The sequence below is a fragment of the Pseudoliparis swirei genome, chromosome 21 (genome assembly GCF_029220125.1).
Source record: "Pseudoliparis swirei isolate HS2019 ecotype Mariana Trench chromosome 21, NWPU_hadal_v1, whole genome shotgun sequence".
NCBI lineage: Eukaryota > Metazoa > Chordata > Actinopteri > Perciformes > Liparidae > Pseudoliparis > Pseudoliparis swirei.
In genome coordinates this window covers 5,632,085-5,650,876 of record NC_079408.1, presented here as the reverse complement: position 1 = coordinate 5,650,876, position 18,792 = coordinate 5,632,085, and the positions used below count along the sequence as shown (strand labels likewise).

The following is an 18,792-nucleotide window of genomic DNA, read 5'->3' as shown; positions in this document are numbered from 1 at the left end:
CAACTGAAATAAATAAATAACTTCTTCAAAAAAGTATGTTTAAGGACGTAAACATACTTTTCGTCAAACTGTTCTGAAATCTTTATCTTAGCAACGATAATTTAGTAAATTACAAATACATATTTTGTCGGATTCATTTTGAGTACGTACCGACTACCGGTCTCAAACTTCCGGCGTCAGTCAAATTAAAAGCCTATTTCTTCTCCGGTGAAAAAAATAATGTAATTGGCGCTATTTCACTTAATAAATATATTATGTCGTCATATTATAATTAGCGCGTCATATGTAATACTCTTCTCGTAACTGGACATTTCTCGACGTCTCGTCGGCTTTAGCTAGCGATACGTTACGAGGCTGTTTCTGCTGAGCAAGCGCAAAGATGGCGGAAGACGAGAAGAGTGGCGAGCCTGTGAAAGAGAACAGCGAGCTGCAAGTTATGAAGGTATTTGCTCCCGTTTATTCACACGAACATTCACATCGGCATCTACATATTGTTGACTTATCGTGAGCTCAGCGTCGCGCGTTTCCTCACAGATTGCTCGCTGGAAACGACTCGTTACTATAACAACTGCCATGTTAACAGCCCTACCTAGTGCACAGCTTTCATTTCCGATACCGTGTCGTGTGTTTGAGTGCCATACTTCTTATTCTATGGGTTGAATAACTTGACAAATCGTCAGATACATAATTATGCACATGCCTGCTTGCATTGCATCTAACGACCCACTTCTTGCCTGGTCACATGTTGTCAGTGTGCCTGGTTTAATGCACGAGAGATGCACTGACATGTTCTTGAAATACGGACCAAGATTTGATTTCTTAGGCATCCCTTATCGATTAGTACACCTTTTAGAAACGCCTATTATTAAGATGCACCTGTATTGTGTGTTCTGTAACAACTGTGGTAGGTTAGTTGTTGTTTTCTTACTGGTTTGATAGTTTTTAAGGAGCTCTCCAGCATTTTAGTAGTGTGCTTCCATAAAACAAAACAAAATCAAAGCAACAGATGCTCAGATATCCTGACTTTTCTACCCAACTATGGGTCAAGCCAGCATCCAGAACAGTGGATCCTACAACTCCCATGATGCAACTGAATAGATTATCTCACAGACCCTTTGTGTCTGGCTAATGCGTCTCTTAAAGACTCCACTGGCTAAGTCTGTGAAGCAGCTTTTCTGTAAAAAAAACCCGAAAGATTAGAGAATTTGGATCTTAATGCAATGCTTAACATTTTGAGTATTATTTATAATTTGTATGACGGTTGTTATTAATCGAAACCAAATACGGCCAAGGTTTTTAAGACGTGATTTACTCTTCGAAAAACAATCACAAAAGTGTGTATCATATAATAACATTATTTTTGTTATATTGGTTCTTTGTTAATGAAGAATAGCTGCCCCACTGACTTAATATTGTACTCTGAGAAATGTCCCTTTGATCTATTTTTAACTATTAAAAATGTACAACACACACAACGTGTCCCCCTCCCCCTCCTATGTGCCTTCCCATCACAGGAGCTCGTGGATGAACTGTATAACTTCAGAGATTGCTATCTTGAGGCTCATAGTGTGGAGGAAGCCGGGAGGAAACAAAGCGATGTCGCGCAGGAGATCAAAAAGACCCTGAAGAAGCTGAAGGAGAAAGAAAGCGAGTGCTTCATTTTACACAACAGGGCTTTAGTCTTTAATTTGCAGATTATCATTCCCACTTACCTAATCTCTGTGTTTACGATTTCCCACAGATCATTTTAAACACAAAGCAGAGTTTCTGCTGCAGAAGGGCAGGTGTCTGAATGTAGCTCCGGACTTCAGTCCCGTTGCAGAAGAGTGCCTTTCCCGGGCTGTGAAGCTGGAGCCTGGTCTGGTTGAAGGTTGGAACACATTGGGGGAGCAGTACTGGAAGAAAGGAGACCTGATGGGTGCCAAGAACTGCTTCACCGGAGCCTTGCAACAGGTACATGGAGGACTGTAAAAGAGAGGGTTGAAGCATTCTTTTCCATTTTGTTGCCTTGGCTTTCCACATAAAAGCCATAATTTAAGCACCACATACCTTCATATGCTGTGACACAGAAGGTATTGTAAATATATTTTTCTGGATTAAAACGTGTATTTCTCTGTTTGTATGTACACTCTCCCAAAAATGTTCAATGTTATTTAATTTGAAAGACTGGATGGTATATATTGAATACTACACCTGTGCTGATGTATACTTTGTAAATTAAGATACTGTCCAAAAACGAAAAATAAAAAATTCTAAAAAAATAAAAGAAAACGTGGATGCCAACACTTCTTGCACCTGCCACCTCTGTAGAGCAAAAACAAGGTGTCTCTACGCAACCTGTCCATGGTGCTGAGGCAGTCTCCGGCGGCAGACAGCGACAAACATACCAAGCAGGTGATGGTCAGTGTGGACATGGCCCGGCAGGCTGTCCAGCTGGACGTCACAGACGGGACGTCCTGGTGTGAGTAAAGCGTCTGGGTTAGAGGAAAGGGACAATCGTACAAATGAAGTATGCGGTCCTAAAATCGTCTTTCATGTTGTTGTTTTTACAGACATCCTGGGAAATGCCTACGTGTCCCTGTTCTTCACCTGCGGACAGAATCCCCAGTTGTCTCAACAAGCTCTTAGCGCCTACACCCAATCTGTAAGTCCTGAGCCTGTGACGATCCATCGGCACCAGTTGCACTATTGTAGCTTTGCGACGACGGTGTTTTACTCCGCTCTTCCTCAATTTGTAGGAGAAAGTAGACAAAGCGGCTTCTTCTTACCCGGAGCTGCATTTCAACCGCGCCACACTGTTCCAGTACGAGGAGATGTTCGGGTCTGCGCTCGGCGGCTACAGCCGAGCCACGGCGCTCGACCCGGGCTGGGCGGAGCCTCCGGACAGAGAGAAGCAGCTGCTTGTGTATCTGGAGAAAGTCACAGAGCTCATACAGAACAAGGTATGAAGAAAGGTTCAGAGCTCTAGTTCATACAGCCAATAGTGTACAGGACTGTCTCAGAAAATTAGAATATTGTGATAAAGTTCTTTATTTTCTGTAATGCAATTAAAAAAACAAAAATGTCATGCATTCTGGATTCATTACAAATCAACTGAAATATTGCAAGCCTTTTATTCTTTTAATATTGCTGATTATGGCTTACAGCTTAAGAAAACTCTAAAATCCTATCTCATAAAATTTGAATATTTCCTCAGACCAAGTTAAAAAAAAGATTTATAACAGCAAAACAAAATCAAACATTTGAAAATGTGTTTCCAGGTGTTTCGAGTTAATTAGACGATTCAAGTGATTTGTTTAATACCCTACTAGTATACTTTTTCATGATATTCTAATATTTAGAAATAGGATATTTGAGTTTTCTTAAGCTGTAAGCCATAATCAGCAATAAATCAGAATAAAAGGCTTGCAATATTTCAGTTGATTTGTAATGAATCCAGAATGCATGACATTTTTGTTTTTTTAATTGCATTACAGAAAATAAAGAACTTTATCAGAATATTCTAATTTTCTGAGACAGTCCTGTATGTGTGTGTGTGTGTGTGTGTGTATTTAAAGGTCTTGTCTATTCAGATCTGCAGTCCAAAAGCCAAAGGTATTTAGATTGCTGTCATAGCAGACTAAGAACACCAGGTAATCCTCACATTTGAGTCGCTGGATACAGTGAATTATTTAAATTCTTCTTAAAAAAGTTCTCTAATGAACTCAAAATGGTTTCCTATTATTTATTTGTCGTCAAATCGTTTTAGCTCCAGTTTCCTTTTTTATATTCCTTGCCAAAAAAACCTCAGTTTAAGAATGACATACACTGGAATTGGTCAAAATCCCCCACTTTGAAATATGTAATAAAATCTTGCTGTTGATTTAAGATTAAAAATTAAACAATAGGAGCTATTTGCATTGATGTGACACCGCCTTTGTCTGAAAAAGTGTAACATTTATTTGATTAAATGTCATCTTTGAGTATGTTGAAAGTGCAGAATCCGCCTGCTTTGTACTTAAAAAATAAAAGTACGATACAATGAATCACTTTTCCACCACAAGGGGGCAGCAGAGCACAGCCATATCTCTTTTATTTTCGCCCCTAACCTTCAGCCTCTCCATCTCTTCAGGGGAAGGTGAAGGCGCGCAGGTTAAGGACGATGCTCTCCAACCTCAGCACGTCGGCGTTGGGGCCCTGCTCCTCCCCTCAGTTTCGTTCCCAGACGGGCCGCGTTGGCAGCCTGGAGCCTCGAACACTTTCCGCCCTCACGCACGGTCACAACGCCGGGACGGCGGCCCTTGGCAAGGTGGTGTTCAGCCTGGCCTCCGAGGGGCGCATGGCCTTGTGAGTGGCGCTTTTTTTGTATCATCAATAGCTCGACTAATATCGTCTTTTCATCTTCTCTGTTTCATTTATTTTATTGCACCATCTTTTACTGTTGCTTTGCTCTTTTAACTGTTAACAAGTTAACAACTCCCCCGTTATTGCCAAATTGTTTTAATTGACTACTTTACTGCAATTTGTGACACTTTGTCTGTGATAAGTGAAATAGAAATAAACGTTACTTACGTACTAATACGCATGCTGCTCGCTTCTGTCCTGGTGTGAGCGTTTAGATTTTTGGAGTGATGTAACACCTTGCACTCTTTCCCCCCCCCCTGCAGTACATTTGGCATGGTCGACAGCGAGGAGTCGTGTATCGTGGTGATGGTGTACAACACAGCGGACAGCTGGGGCGTCCTCATCGGAGACACTGTGGTCATTCCTGAGCCTCAGGTCAAGCGGAACAGCATAACTCATAAAGACGAGGTCAGTGTCTCGTTTTGTGCAGTTCTAAAAACGTAAAACGGCAATGTCTTCCTGAAGGGTCTGACTTTTGCATTTCCTCCCTCCGGCAGTCGTTTGACTTCAGGAGCATACGAGTGGACTCCCCTCTGCTGCTCATCGTCAACGGCAAGAAACAAAATGTCCTAAGTCAGATCGCTGCCTCCGTCAGCTACAAGCCGCAGAGCGAATGAGCCGAACGCAGAACCGGAAGTTCAGCGAGAGGACCGATGTTTTCGTTCCGAGTTTGGATAAGTGTATGCCTGGTTTATGTGTTGTTTTGTAAATAGATGGTTTACCCTGTTACTTTGTCTTTAGAGGGACATTTTGTTCATATTTAAAAATATTTCTTTTTTTATATTCTGTTGTATGCAGACACAGTTCTTTTTTTTTGTAAATGATTTAACCTGTGGTGAGGATAATTCTATGTCAAAAATGTGATTTAAGTTTACCCTGAACAAAAATCCTTTTTATCTGAAACGCATTGTTTGTGTGGTGTCTTTTAAAACGGACGTTTTTTAAACCATTGGGACACGAGGTCCCCGCAAATGTTGTTTTAAAGGGAAATTGTTTTCTTTTTGTTCCAGTAGACGTTTTTTACTTTTCATATTGGAAAAAGTGTTCCTAAAACAATTTTAATAGGCTAATAATATGATTTATACCGGTGTTGTTCCTACCGTGAAATGTCTTCCGTGACCAGAGATATCGATACGTTCTGGCTCACTACATAAGTTTTAACATTTGTACAAAAGAAACTTATTTTTGCAGTCCGGGTTGGCCATCTGCAGTCTGGACCTCAGTGGGTCTCTTCTACCTTCAATCAACAACCAAACATTTGCTCGGGTTGAACCCAAATTGTCTAAATAGTTGACCCATTGTGTATAACACCTACTGCTATTAATTCAGTAGCATGTGCTGCATCAGTCAATTGAATGTATGATTGTTTTTTACTAAAAAAGTAAATAAATGATATGGTAAATTAGACCAATCCTCTAAATAATACACCTGACATGAAAATACTGAAAGGATCAAGGTGAAGTCCTCCTTATTACATGAATTTGACGAGAGAAGACGAAGTCGATGCTCTTTGTAAACAGTTTATTTTGTTAAAGTTGAACAAGAGATTCCATGTCAAGTTTGGTTCAATATTGCAATAAATACTACTAAATGGCTCGGGGGCAAAAACACTGCCAGCTAAATTACTACCTCAACATTCTAACACTTAGTGAACCAATGTAAATGTTCTGGGGTTATCGGGCCCGTGTCTCAGTGCTTCTTCATGAAGGGCCGGCCTCTCTCCCGGCTAGGGGAGCTGAACTGGAAGAAGGTCTTGGCTCCGTCGGCCTCCAGGCAGGAGAAGAACCTGCTGTCCCCGTCGTGGCCCGCGGGGACGAACTGAGGGCTTCTCTGGGGAGTTGCATGCCGAGCCGCCCCTGGGTGACACGCAGGAGGTTGACGGACGTCTCTTATTGGTATACTGAGTTAAATGTTCGTACATAGACCATCAGCTCGTTACTCCCACTGTTCGGCTCTTAACCCTTGTGTTGCCTTCGGGTCAATTTGACCCGATTCAATGTTTAACCCTCCTGTTACCTTTATATTTACTAACATATTTTACCCTTGAGGTCAATATGACCCCAGCTATTAAAATCTCCAGAAAATTATTAGAATTAATATTGTTTTCCAAGTTTAAGTGTGAGGTACTTTATGTTTGTTTGTTGACTCCCGAAAGAACACCGACATTAAACATTGAATCGGGTCAAAATGACCCGAAGGCGACAGGAGGGTTAAATGACCACTGCTTGACAAAACCTCTATGTCTGTGTCTTCTTTGGTGCTTCCTCCCTCGAACATTAATAAGTGTGACACGCCAAGTGATTTAATAAAACTAGGAATGTTTATTTTCCCATTTTGATTACCCATTAATCTGTAGCCTAATCTGTCAATCGATCTTAATTTTTAAAGTTCTGTGTTTAATGTTTTCCCCCATCTCCAAAGACCAACAATCAAAACGTTGGTGTATACGGAAGGACGTAAATTGTGGCCTGATTATTTATAAACCACAATCTCTACCCACCTCGCTGATTGCGAAACCATTTTTTCTCCTGCACAAAAAGACCAAAAAATCGTGACCATTACTCCCATGTTGTTCTTACCCGTGTTGAAGTCGTGGTGTCCTGGTTGTGGCAGCGAGTCTCTTTCCCCCACATCCACCACCATGTTGCGCAGCCTCAGAGAGTCGTACAGACCCTGTAGTTTCTGGTACTGCCGGTTCCTCTCCATCAGCCTCTCGGACACCTCGCTGTACTTCCTTTTATACTCCTCCATCACCTGGAGAAGATAGGATCTCGTAAATGTTTATATATTATATTGGACGTACACTACCGTTCAAAAGTTTGGGGTCACCCAGACAATTTCGTGTCTTCCATGAAAAATCACACTTTTATTTATCAAATGAATATAAAATGTAGTCAAGACATTGACAAGGTTAGAAATAATGATTAATATTTGAAGTATTAATTTTGTTCTACAAACTTCACGCTCAAAGGAAGGCCAGTTGTGTATCTTATATCACCAGCATAACTGTTTTCAGCTGTGCTAACATAATTGCACGGGTTTTCTAATCAGACATTAGTCTTCTAAGGCGATTAGCAAACACAATGTACCATTAGAACACTGGAGTGATAGTTGATGGAAATGGGCCTCTATACACCTCTGGAGATATTTCATTAGAAACCAGACACTTCCACCTAGAATAGTCATTTACCACATTAACAATGTAGAGAGTGTATTTTTGATTAATGTTATCTTTATTGAAAAAACAGTGCTTTTCTTTGAAAAATAAAGACATTTCTAAGTGACCCCAAACTTTTGAACGGTAGTGTATGCGTTTCTACTTTTATTAATGGAGCCCAGATAATATGCAACATTCGGTTTGCGTCTCCCTTTTCTATTTCTTCATGTACAGTGGAGCTCTGCGCTTGAGTTTAAGACTTGAGTTTTACTTTCTTCAGGGAGGCGATTTCCCCCCTCATGCCGGTGAGCTCCAGCTCTCTGCTCTGGTTCTGCTGAGTCAGCACTTTATCCATCTGCTTCAGCTGCACCTCAGCCCGTGACAGACTGTACTCTTGATACATATGCTCCTGATAGACCTGGTTACGAAAAACACGAACTCGTCGTTTTACGAGAAAAGGGAAAAGACGACCGGATTTCAAGAGACGATTTACACCACGAATAAAATGTTTGACCTGATAGCTCCAGAAGGCCAGAGCGCGGGCGCTGATGTCCAGAACTACGTCCGGTCGCAGACCCGCCAGCACCATGGCTTTGTAATCCTCGGAGGGAGACAGCTCCGTCCTCACGATGTCCAGCTTCCCGGACAGCGCGGAGGAGCAGGCCGGGCAGGTGGCCGGGGAGCGGCTGAACTCACCGGACCCGTGCCGGTCGCAGAAGACGTGCGAGCACGCCGTGACCCAGGCGAAGCCGCTCAGCTTGGCCCGACACTTTGGGTAGTTGCACAGCAGCGTGTCGTCGCAGAGAGACATGGCCACGACTGGGGAAAGCGCAGTAATAATTTAGTAATCGAAATCAGCGAGTCGTTCACTGAAGGGTCTGTAAAGCAATCACAAAACATGTGAAGTTTGAAAGATCTTAAACATGTCACGGTGGAGCAAATAAAGACATCAAGTTGGGAGCAACTGACAAATAAATCATATTTGTGTGTGTGTGTGTGTGTGTGTGTGTGTGTGTGTGTGTGTGTGTGTGTGTGTGTGTGTGTGTGTGTGTGTATTAATTGACGTGTGCTAGTTGATGCATTGCTAATGTTAGATATTTCTCATGATTTCTTTTGGAGTAAAGCATTATTTTGACCCCTTTTCTTATTAAAGCAACACATATTGGATAAATGGCATTAATATTTCTGGGCATTTGGTCCTCTTATTTCACATTATAGGTGAGAACACGATAGATATTTAAATACTAAATGCCATACATCCTAACTCGCCTGTATAAAGGTAACTTTAGTATAACTGTTACATAGCTAGCTTAATGCTATACCAACTGCTATTAAATATGAGCATTCACCTTTTTTTAACGGTTATTTATGAGCCCGTTGGTGAAACAGAACTGTTAAATCTGCTTTTAAAACTTTAACAGAAACCTTAACGGAGTATAAAGTGTAGTTTCTCACTAATTAATCGTGAGATACTAACCTGCCAGTTAGCGCTTTACTCCGCAGGTGACGGGAGGTGACGCGAGATGAATCCTGTAATCTGATTGGCTGATTACAACTCAACTCTCAACCGGAAAACTCAAAACATTTACTTTAAATATTAAAAATGTACCTTCATAAAGTCTATACATACTGAATTGTATACTGAATTACTGAATTATATATATTTTTTATTATAAATATATATATAGTAGCCTACTTTTACTTTAAGTTAGCAGGCGGATTCTGCACCTTTTCTGAACTGATATTTGGTATACCTACTTCAGTTAATAATCTGACGAATACTTGTTTACTTATTTTACTCATGAAAACCACCTGTTCTTCGACTTTACATCCCCATGTTCTGTTTTATTAATTTTACAAGCTATATGAAGTGACTTTATGCCCCAAACTATAACCATCGATTATAAAATGACAGTTATTTCCCCCAAATAAAATAATGACCCACTCTTACACAGCCTCTGAGTGGTTATATGTATAATGTGAGACACCTACTTAAATATGGCCTCCCCTCCTCCTCCTCCTCCTCTCCCACTTTTTCTTTCTCTCTCTCTCTCTCTCTCTCTCTCTCTCTCTCTCTCTCTCTCTTTTATCCATTTCTCCACGTGGTACAGGAGTAAAGGCGGAGGGTGAAAGAGGGGCATTGTGCTGTGCAGCAGTGGATCCGGGGGTTCATAGTGAGAGAGGGGAGATGCTCACTCAACTGTGTCCAGCACGCCATTGTCAAAGATTCCCATCTATTCTCTGCCTTTTAAATAGAGCTCCAGTGTAAGATGCTTTTTTTTGGGATGGGGGGAGTTGATGTGGGGGGGTTATTATACGCTTGGTGATAACACACCAAATACATCCATGTGGAATGGCTGTGTGGCCCCACTTGCGCATAACTCACTGCACTGTTATTGGTAATTGGCCATATGGAAATCAAAGGGTAGAAATATTGCCCATACGCTCCTCATCTGGCACAATAACACTGAACACGTAGTTCTGACTTTGCAAGTCAATTATTATGGCAATGGTTTAATTATGTATCCACCTTGCTGAAAACAAGTAGCTTCAGTACACCTGGGGGTCCTGAACAGATGTCACCTGATGGATAAGTCACCTGTTCAGACTTAATTTAGACACAATTGTTGCATCTTAATTTGACCCATATTTATGGTAGTGCATCTTTTAGGGATATCTTTAGCTAAATTGTCGATTCTAACGCCTATTTAGAAGAGTTTTTAAGCAATCCAACGGCTTTGACACCTAATTGTCATGTTTTATTGAACGTTTATAGCTGCTGCGTGAGTGTGTAAAGAAAAATAAAGCTGGAGAGAAAGAGAGAACCAGGGAGGCTGTGTGTTACACGCCATTGAAATGCAAATATCATTGAAGAACAAGGAGTGGTTCTGTGTCTGTGAGTGTGTATGGCGTGTGTGTGTGTTTGTATGTGTGTGCGTGCGTGTTTGTGTGTGTGTGTGTTCCCTGTATGTGCATGCAGCGGGACAGCAGTGGTAGAGGAGGGGCGCAAATTGGACAAGTTTTTTGGGGGAGAGGAGACTTTAGAAAACAGCCACACACACGCATTCACAGCAGCTTCATATGACACGGTGCGGACCTGCGGATTTTCAACACCTATGTGCTATTTTTTTTTTCAACCTTCGTCTATAAAAAGACGTTCTTTTTACATTTAGAAGTTAACTTACTCTTTAAAAAAAAAAACATTTCCTTTTTATCCCGGGGTTTGCAGGATGTGCGCGTCTTTTCAACTTTAGATGGTTGGATGGTTTAAGGGGCGCTTCCAAGTGCGCAAAAACGTGCCTACTGCCAGTGAACCGACTGATGCCCCCCTCTCCGTCTGGTCGCAGTGAATCATGTCACGCCGGAAGCAGAAGCGACCCCAGCATCTAGTTAACGCGGATCCGGGGGGCCCGAGGCTGCTATCTCACGGTGAGTAAACATATTTTACGAGTGTGCATGCGTTTCGGTCTTTGGGGATTTCTCATTGAAAGAGTGCAACCCGTCTCGCGACTTGCTGGTGATCATCACAACACTGCACGCGGAACTCGCTCTCGCCGTCTCGGGGCGCTCAACAAAAGCAAAAGTTTGTGGTCGGTTTAAACGCAAACCCGCACGAATTGTGTGCGCTATTTATTTGTTTGGTTTCCGCTCGATTGCGGCCATTTTTAGCAAGTTTAGTTGTGCGTGGTCGCATTCCGACAAACGCACCTGATTTAACAGACAAGTTAAAGATCGGACTTTGTCAACTAAAGACAACTCCTTCTGCTCGGCCATTCATTGCCATAGGCCCCACTAAATGGAAACCCTGGGCCCTTTAGTCGGGGCCAATAAACGCGTCCCTGTTAAATGAATAGAGTAGGATTAACTAACATACATCTGTGGCCATTTTCATGTGCTGTTCGTCCTCTAGGAAACCAACAGGCTGCTCAGCGCTGACTGCTGGAGGTCTTTGATTAGTAGCCTATAGCGCACTCTCTTATTTGCTCACAATAAGGTGCATGGGTGGGTGGGGGAAGGGAAGGCAGTGTTTTTGGTAAAGATTAATCTCCCACCCGTCTATTCTCCTCTTCTTTTGCTCTTCGTTCATGCCTTTCTCTCTTATGCACCCCTCTTCCCCCATTTTCCACCTTCTCAATACCTCCCATCCCCTTCTTTCTCCCTCTTTCTCGCCCCCTCAACCCTATTGACTGTATACTCCTACACAGTTGGGGGGGGGGGGCTCAGATGGATGAGAAAGGAGAAAAAAAGATTCAGAGGGGATAAAGAGATTGCTTTCGCACTTGTTTTGTGTTGCAGTAGGTCATATCTTCATGTGCATGCACCTACGACTTTTTGCAGGTAAACTTCCACAAAAGAAAGTTTTAGCCGAGGAGTTATTCATGCATTTCCTGCAGGTTCAGATTTGAAGTCACACAGTGAAGGAATTTTACTGAGGTACAGTCTTTCATTCCATCACTATATCACTCCAGGAGGGAATAGTTAGTTTGTCTCTCCATTGTTGTTACCCTCCCCCTTCTTTTTCTTTTACCCTTTCTCACTCTGTGCTCAAGATTCTGAAAGAATTTGACCCCTTAGCAGCAGAGGTCAGATTAGTTGACCAATCGGAGTGTCTGGACAGTGCCCAGAACCCTTAGCGTGGCCTGACCCTTAACCTCCACTGTGACGTAAGGGGGGAAGGGTGAATAGGGAGATGAAAGACGTAACTGCTGTAGGGAGGGGGTGGGTTAAGAGGGGTTATGGGTTGTCTTGGTGATGCCCATTGTCCTCTAAAATGTGTTGCCATAGCAGCAAGGTGGTCTGTTAGCTTTTTTGTGTGTGCAAGATGTTTGAGTAGTTTTGCTCCAGAGAGCACAGAGTGAGACGAGACATTACAAAGACTCATCGACTGCAAAGTTTCTTCCACTTGTTTATTTGCTTGTTCAAGGCCATTTCCGAGCAGGAATTTTCTTTTGAAGTCGTAACAGGATCTTTTGGCATGCACACATACATTTGCAAACTTTAACTTGTAAACAATAATTGGAATCAATGAAATAAACAGACGGGAAGTGGAGAGTTTGAATGAATTTTACATACCTGGCTGTCTGGGCTGATTGCATAATAATGAACCTGCAAAGGAACAAACTAAATGTATGTTGAAATCTTTTTTTAAATCTCCTTTTTTTTTCTCCTCCTCAATCCTCAGATGATCATCTGGGCATGAAATCCCCTTCCACTTCTCTTGGCTCAGAAGTGACCTCGTCAGGTTCCTCCTCCTCATCCCCCACCTCTCTCCAGGACTGCCAGCCGCCTCTGGCCCCTCGCCCATCCCCTGGTGGGCTCCACGCGCCCTCCTTGCCCAGCGAGAGCTCGCCTCCTCCCCACTGGCCCAGCCACATCGCTCCCTTCACCACCTCCCTCCCAAACACCCACTCGTCCCTCTCCCCAGACTTTCCTCACCCCTCACTGTCATCCCAGACTCACTCGCCTCCTCCCCTGGGTCAAACCTCAGGTTCCCACAGCCTGTCCCACCAAGGCAACTCTCACTCCACCATGACCTCCCCACCAATGGGCAGCTCAGCCACCAGAACTACCTCCTCCTCTTCCTCCTCCTCGTCCTCTCAGTGTGTGCAGCTGCACCGCGACAGCATCAGTCCATCTCAGCTGCAGCCCTCCGGCTCTCCGGGGCAGCATGGACAAATCCATGTGTCGCCCACCCTGGCGGTGCTCCTCGAGGAGCTGAGGGTTTTACAGCAGAGGCAAATCCACCAGATGCAGATAACAGAGGAGATCTGTCGGCACGTTCTGAGGCTCGGAGGCGCCGTCTTTGGCCAAGATAATAACACGCAGGCGAGTGGCGCAGACTGCAACCGTAAGCCTTCAGGAGCAGCGTCTTCCTCGCCAACACACCCCTCCACTGCCACGCCAGCGACCCCAGCCTCATTGATTTCGACTGGCCTTCCATCTTCTCTCTTCCCCCAGCCCTCTGTCTCCAAATCAGGTGCTTCACATGTCAACGGCAGCAGAGCTCAATCCTCCTCTACCTCTTCCTCATCCATTTCATCCAATATGACCTCCTCTGTTGCCTCCCTGCACCCTCTGTCCTTGTCACTGGGCCTGCCGCCTCGCCACCTCCACGAGAAATCCTCCAACACCTCCTCGTTTGGTCATAGCAATGGTCTCAGTTTCTCGACTCCTCCCCTTCCCACCACCAGCCACTCCCAGGATCTCCAGCCCAGCTCCTCTCTGGGCTCTGCCTCCTCAGCGGGTCGCCCTCAACATGTGTGCCGTTTTTGTGGGAAGGTGTTGAGCAGCGACTCATCGCTCCAGATCCATCTGAGGTCGCACACAGGGGAGAGGCCCTACCAGTGTCCGGTCTGCCTGAGCCGATTTACAACCAGGGGGAACCTCAAAGCCCATTTCTTGCGACACAGAGAGCAGAACCCAGAGCTGTCCCTCTCCCTGCTTCCCCCAGCGCTATCGGAGCAAACGCAGATCGTTCCCGTCTCGACCCAGAGAAGAAGAAAGCGGCGAGCTGATGATGACGAGTCATTTAATGGAGTGAAAGGAAGCGTTCCTGGGATGCCCGAGAACATGGCTTTAGGATTCCTGTCCGGTGCATCCGCCCGGCCCTCGCCTTCCTCTCTCCCTCTGCCGCCGTCCGTGGACATGGCGTTGTTATCCACGGCCCACTCGCTGCTCCAGCTCAACCGAGCCTCGGCTGCAGCCGCCGCCAACGCGTCGAGCACCGGACTGCCTGCTTCCTCTTCGTCTTCCTCCTCCATGGGCAGCCAGTTCAAAGGAGCGAAGCAGCAGCGGTTTGATGAAAACACACCTCCTCACTCTGCCCTCCATACTACCGCTCCGTACTCCCAGCTGGCCCACCTCCCCAAGATCCTCTTCCCCGACGGCACCTCCCCTCACCACCTTGCACTTCTCCGGCCCCCGGGCCACCCGTCCGCCTCGCACCTCACTTCGGCTCATCGGCTCCCCTTTCCGTTTCCGCCTTTCCCCAAGCCATCGACCTCCTCCCCCTCTTCGTCCTCTCCCGCCACCTCTACCCAGACGTCGGAGACCTCCAAGTTGCAGCGCCTGGTGCAGAAGCTCGAGAAGGGGGCGTCGTCTTCCTTCAGCTCCTCGCAAAGCCTTGCTGATGCACACGGCCATGACCTGTCCACCACCTCCAGCGCCTACCGCAGGGAAATGTTGGCCGCTCTCGGCCTGAGCCCGAGCGCCAACGCTGCTGGACTGCTGGCCGGCCAGGGACTCTCGGGTTCTGGCGGCGCCCAGGCGGCTAATCAGTGCGCCGTGTGTCTGCGCGTCCTCAGCTGCCCCAGAGCGCTGCGATTGCACCAAGCCACGCACCTGGGCGAGCGCCCGTTCCCCTGTAAGCTATGTGGCCGTTCCTTCTCCACGAAGGGCAGCCTCAGAGCCCACCTGGCCACTCACCGGGCGAGACCGGCGAACTTGCGCGCACTGAACTCCTGCCCGCTGTGCCCGCGGAAGTTCACCAACGCCTTGGTTCTTCAGCACCATATCCGCTTGCACCTGGGAGGGCAGATACCTCCCGACGAAGATATGCCCGCTGAAGACGCGGAGGAAACGGAGAACGCCGTCTTCAACGAGCGTGAGAATAGCTCTCCGACAAAAGCCCAACAGCTCCTTCCTCTGGCTTTAACGACACGCTCCAAGTCTCCAATTGATGCTCTGAACTCAGGGTCTGCTTCTAAGAAATCCACAGCTGCTGATGCCACTTCGGTGAAGACGGAGGAATCCGAGGGTTCAACGCCCAGTGTTAGCCCACCCCTGACCCGTAATCCCCCCTCAGTAGGAGCCCAGGACCCCCTGCGTCTGAGAAACAACGCCCTAGCTGATGGTCGCCCCGTGAACAGCGCCGTGTTCTCCGAGGAGGAGACCCACGCTGACCTGGGCAGCACCAGCCCTTCAAAAGCACCCGGAGATGCTTCTCATGCAGCTGTAGTGAATGGAGACGCGGATGACACCCCTCTATCCCTCTGCGTTTCCAAGCCCGTGGTAGAAAATGACACGCCGCATGCAGATGTTCATAATGATGACGCCGCCTCTACAGACAAACCTACCGCGAGTCCCGATTCGAACCCCAAACCCCCGGCTGCAGATGCTTCGCCTGAACTCGGCCCCGAAGCTATCCCCGACGCAGAAGAGGCCTGTGGCGGTGCACCACAGGGGGCACGAGAGGGAGATGCCGCCCAAAGCAGTGGCGAGAGTGAGACCACCACACCCACAGAGCCTTTGCCAGTTTCGGAGCCGGAGAAGGATGCTCAAGGGAAGGATGCTCAAGGGAAGGATGCTCCAGTGAAGGAGGAATGTAGCGTGCAAGAAGAGCCTTCAGAGGACCCAGAGCCCTCTGTCCCAGCACCGGCCCAGCCTCCTCGCTCTGACAAACCCTACAGCTGCTCGCAGTGTGGGAAGGCATACGCCAGCCGTAGCGGACTTAAGGTAAGAGTTAAAGAGATCGGGGATTCTTATGTCGTAATATGACTTTTTTTTAAAAAGCGGAAATACCGTTTTATGTCAAGTGAAGGTTTAATGAATCCTTCTGGACTTGTCAGTAAATTGCTAATGTGTTGTTCCTCTCATCAACAGGGCCACATGAAAACTCACCCTGCAGCGTTGCCCAATACCCCCTCCAAGGCTCAAACCAATGACACAGACATTGTGGAGGATCGCAGCAAGAGCACAACTACGAAGAATCGGGTACAGAAGGAAGAAGAGCAGGGATTGGCTAAATCCCCTGAGAAAGGGGATGCACAGATCCTCTACCACCAATCGGTGTGGTATCTAGCGTGGCGGACAAGCCGATGGACACTACCGTGTAGAGTTAGTTTCGTTAAGTGGCTGCAGTCAGTCTTTAAAAAAAGGGTCCTGACAAAGGAATGTATTTTTTTCTTCTTCTTTTCCAATAGAATGAGAATCGTTTTCTAGAGTTATTGATTCGAATTCATGTTTACCTTTTTGTATCGGGGGAGATAGATCTAGTTCGTATCGTAGTCGCATTGCAAGAGATTTGTGACCATAGTATGTTAGCTATGTATTTTTGTATTTCAAAGACCACAGTGAGGCCTTATCTTACACACTTCATAGAATTGTCACAATGAGAATTAATTGTTTGCGCCTTTTTTGTTTTTCCGTTGCTGAAACCTATTTCAGCACATTCTGTTTGAGCTGATTTGAATAAGAGGGACGGTCCAGCATTTTCTTACAAGATTAAACCCATACCAAAACGGGCCATACATTTGGTAATGGCCAATGTTTGTAAATTTTAGCTTCAGTTACAATCGATGCCTTTATTATTGTTACTTTCTTTCTTTTTTTTCAATGCCATGCTGCTGAAAGCATGTTTCTGATGTGCTGAGTTGCACTGTGAGCTGCACTGTGTCCTGTGCTGCCGAAACATCTCCCTGAACACGTTAGCAATGATGATGATGATGATAATAATAATGATGGCGATGATTGTGTTCCTACTTTTGTGAACAGTCCTTGGAATTATAGCTGTAACATTTGCGAGCAGCAAATGACCTTATTCATACTGATGATTGTAAATGTTCTTTCTTGTTGCTGATGCTATCTGGAGTGTCGAACCGACAACAAGGATGAGCCCTGTCCGTGAAACCCCCCCACCACCACCACCTCTATTTCCCCACCCCTCTACCTCCAGCTCTCCTCTCTCAAAGCACTTGAGAGTTTTCTGCTGCTGCAGAAATTGTCTGCCCTCGCTGCATTCCTGCGTCGCCCAGTTTAGTATTCGTATTCTTTGTAACCCCTTTTTCTTTTCTTTTTTGTAGCAAAGACACACTTTGTTCCCATCCCTCCCATGTGATGTATAAAAGATAAATAAAACAATGGTGATGAGAAGAGGAGAAGTTTGTTGCTCATCTGTTTGTGTGTGTGTGTGTCTCCGGGTTCACTTTAAGCCTGCGTCTTTGTGACTTAATTTATCTGTTTAAGTATTCTGTTTGCATGACTCGTGGTGTGTGTGTGTGCATGTACGCTGTTGGTTAGTTTGCTTGTTCCAGCTCTTGGCGTGTCTGGATCGGGGGTCCTTTGTCTGGGGCGCTGGGCTAGCTGTCTCCTAATTCTGCCTTTTTTTGCCTTCAATGTCTTTTAATATGTTTCAGTTCCCCACTTGTGTGTGTATGTGTGAAAAGGATAATCAGAGCCTGTATGAGTGTGATTGAGGGTGCAGCTGTAGAGCCCCCCCCGCCGTCCCCTCCCCTCTCAGTGTGTCATACGCTCTTTCATAAGCACTCGCTTTCATTTTCTCTTTCATTTCTCTCCCTCACTCTTTCTGCTCACCCGCACACCGCCCCCCCCCCCTCCCCTTCCTCGCACCCCATGTAATGAGCTGACACACAGGAAGCTCTAATCCTCACACAATGCCACCCCTCTTCCCCCCCAAGTGACTGGGAGCGGGACAGGGGGCAACAGGGACCAACCTGGCCCAGCTGTCCCCAAAATGGCCGCCTTTTAATCCCTCCAGTTTTTTAGCCTACAGGGGCTTCTGAAACCATGACAACCGGTAACCAAGGTAAAGAATGCTCAGGGCAGGGAGCGAGACAAAAGGGAGTGAAAGGAGCCATGTGTGAGAAGTTTGTCCACATGCGTTAGTGGGCGACAAGAGATGTGTCTCAATCAAAAAAGAAAACTACAAAAAAAGACAAAAGAGAAAGTCATTTGAATAGTTTTCAGTATAAGAAAGGACCAGGGAGGTGGAGGTGAATGCAAAGGTCCACAGGTGTGATAGAGATGGCCGATCACGTGTCACAGATTCATCACTCCTCAATTCGCATTCATCAACTTTTGATGACATCAAACATCAGGACGCAATGTTTTGAAGGCGTTGCATGTCATGTAATATGCATATTGAGCCAACAATTATAGGAAGAATCAACACCTTTTGGAAAACAAAGAAGTTATTGATTCACGCTCTGGCAATTGATTAAGGTGATTTTGGTAATTACAGCCATTCAAATGTGATGTCACACACTCTTGTTCCTAACGTAAAATCAGAAAAGCATAGGGTTTGCTGAAACTGATTTCTAACACTTAAATAAAGGCACTGATAAAGCATAATATACATAATTAATAGTTATTAGATTGTTTATTAGTGTATTTATCAAATCTTTTTCCAATGTGAGGTTGCTCGAAAACAGATAATGAATAATAGTCAAACTTCATATGGTAATTTATGACAAATACTGTACATTACAGCACTTGAAAACATGCCTGTTACATGT

General features: G+C 45.4%; 3 protein-coding genes across 4 annotated transcripts; 2 read left to right on the top strand and 1 right to left on the bottom strand.

The window, feature by feature from the left end:
• Positions 1-78: 78 nt before the first annotated feature.
• ttc5 (tetratricopeptide repeat domain 5) lies at positions 79-5,790 on the top strand. 2 transcript variants are annotated; one of them, XM_056443103.1, is made up of 9 exons: positions 79-442; positions 1,515-1,647; positions 1,742-1,953; positions 2,311-2,461; positions 2,553-2,644; positions 2,739-2,942; positions 4,112-4,288; positions 4,647-4,791; positions 4,881-4,969. In XM_056443103.1, the coding sequence occupies exons 1-8, from the start codon at positions 380-382 to the stop codon at positions 4,749-4,751; spliced, it is 1,137 nt and encodes a 378-aa protein (XP_056299078.1). In that variant the 5' UTR covers positions 79-379; the 3' UTR covers positions 4,752-4,791; positions 4,881-4,969. The 2 variants fall into 2 exon arrangements, with proteins under 2 accessions (XP_056299078.1, XP_056299077.1); XM_056443102.1 differs by having other exon boundaries at positions 82-442; positions 4,112-4,326; positions 4,881-5,790.
• Positions 5,791-6,047: 257 nt separating this feature from the next.
• Positions 6,048-8,351, bottom strand: LOC130212016 (E3 ubiquitin-protein ligase CCNB1IP1). The gene is made up of 4 exons (XM_056443104.1): positions 8,055-8,351; positions 7,812-7,958; positions 6,963-7,137; positions 6,048-6,239 (listed from the first exon to the last, which is right to left on the bottom strand). The coding sequence occupies exons 1-4, from the start codon at positions 8,349-8,351 to the stop codon at positions 6,073-6,075; spliced, it is 786 nt and encodes a 261-aa protein (XP_056299079.1). The 3' UTR covers positions 6,048-6,072.
• A 2,542-nt stretch (positions 8,352-10,893) lies between these two features.
• On the top strand, positions 10,894-17,410 carry si:ch211-212k18.5 (sal-like protein 2). Its single transcript, XM_056442897.1, has 3 exons — positions 10,894-10,969; positions 12,723-15,994; positions 16,142-17,410. Exons 1-3 carry the CDS (start codon positions 10,894-10,896, stop codon positions 16,478-16,480), a joined length of 3,687 nt encoding a protein of 1,228 aa, XP_056298872.1. The 3' UTR covers positions 16,481-17,410.
• The last annotated feature ends 1,382 nt before the right edge of the window (positions 17,411-18,792 follow it).